Source organism: Vigna radiata, chromosome 1, assembly GCF_000741045.1.
Source record: "Vigna radiata var. radiata cultivar VC1973A chromosome 1, Vradiata_ver6, whole genome shotgun sequence".
NCBI lineage: Eukaryota > Viridiplantae > Streptophyta > Magnoliopsida > Fabales > Fabaceae > Vigna > Vigna radiata.
In genome coordinates this window covers 25390152-25390813 of record NC_028351.1, presented here as the reverse complement: position 1 = coordinate 25390813, position 662 = coordinate 25390152, and the positions used below count along the sequence as shown (strand labels likewise).

At 42.1% G+C, this 662-nt stretch overlaps 1 protein-coding gene across 1 annotated transcript in view; it reads left to right on the top strand.

Moving 5' to 3' along the window:
- Window positions 1-217: 217 nt before the first annotated feature.
- Window positions 218-662, top strand: part of LOC106772680 (extensin-1) — a 4252-nt gene continuing 3807 nt past the window's right edge. Inside the window, exon 1 of the mRNA XM_014659262.2 lies at window positions 218-659. Within this exon, the coding sequence (XP_014514748.1) occupies window positions 241-659 (419 nt within the window). The 5' untranslated portion in view covers window positions 218-240. The remainder of the gene's footprint in view (window positions 660-662) is intronic.

Here is a 662-nt window from a genome sequence, read left to right as displayed (position 1 = left end):
AAGAAACCAGTTAAGTGCAACGTGAAAACATTAAAGGGTTTGTCAGTGTTATATATATTATTCAATTTATTAAATTAAGAGTTTTCAAATGGTATTTTTTACATTCATTAATTGTGAAAGCGTTACTCGTACATACTAGCTATATAGTTTGCATGATTGATTAAGCAACTATATAAGAGAGACGGAAGCTTTAGTAGTAGCACAATCAAAAAAGCCTTTCGGAATAGGAAAAAGTTTAGGATGAAAATGAGGTCACTATTTACTTTTGTCACCGTTGTTCTTCTCCTGGTGACATGTTCTCTCACCTTATCAATTGCAACCTCAAATGATAGGGACAATGATCACGATCATGATCATGATGACGATGACGATCACGATCATGACGACGATGATGATCACGATCACGATCATGACGATGACGACGATCACGATCACCATCACCATCGTTCTCCTCCACCTCCACGTCATAAGTATAGGCCACCACCTCCGCCACCTCCCAAGAAGCCACAAAAGTCACCACCCCCACCACCATACTATAAGTCACCCCCACCCCCACCACCATACTATAAGTCACCCCCACCCCCACCACCATACTATAACTCACCTCCGCCACCCTACTATAACTCACCCCCACTCCCATCACCCTACTATAACTCACCCTC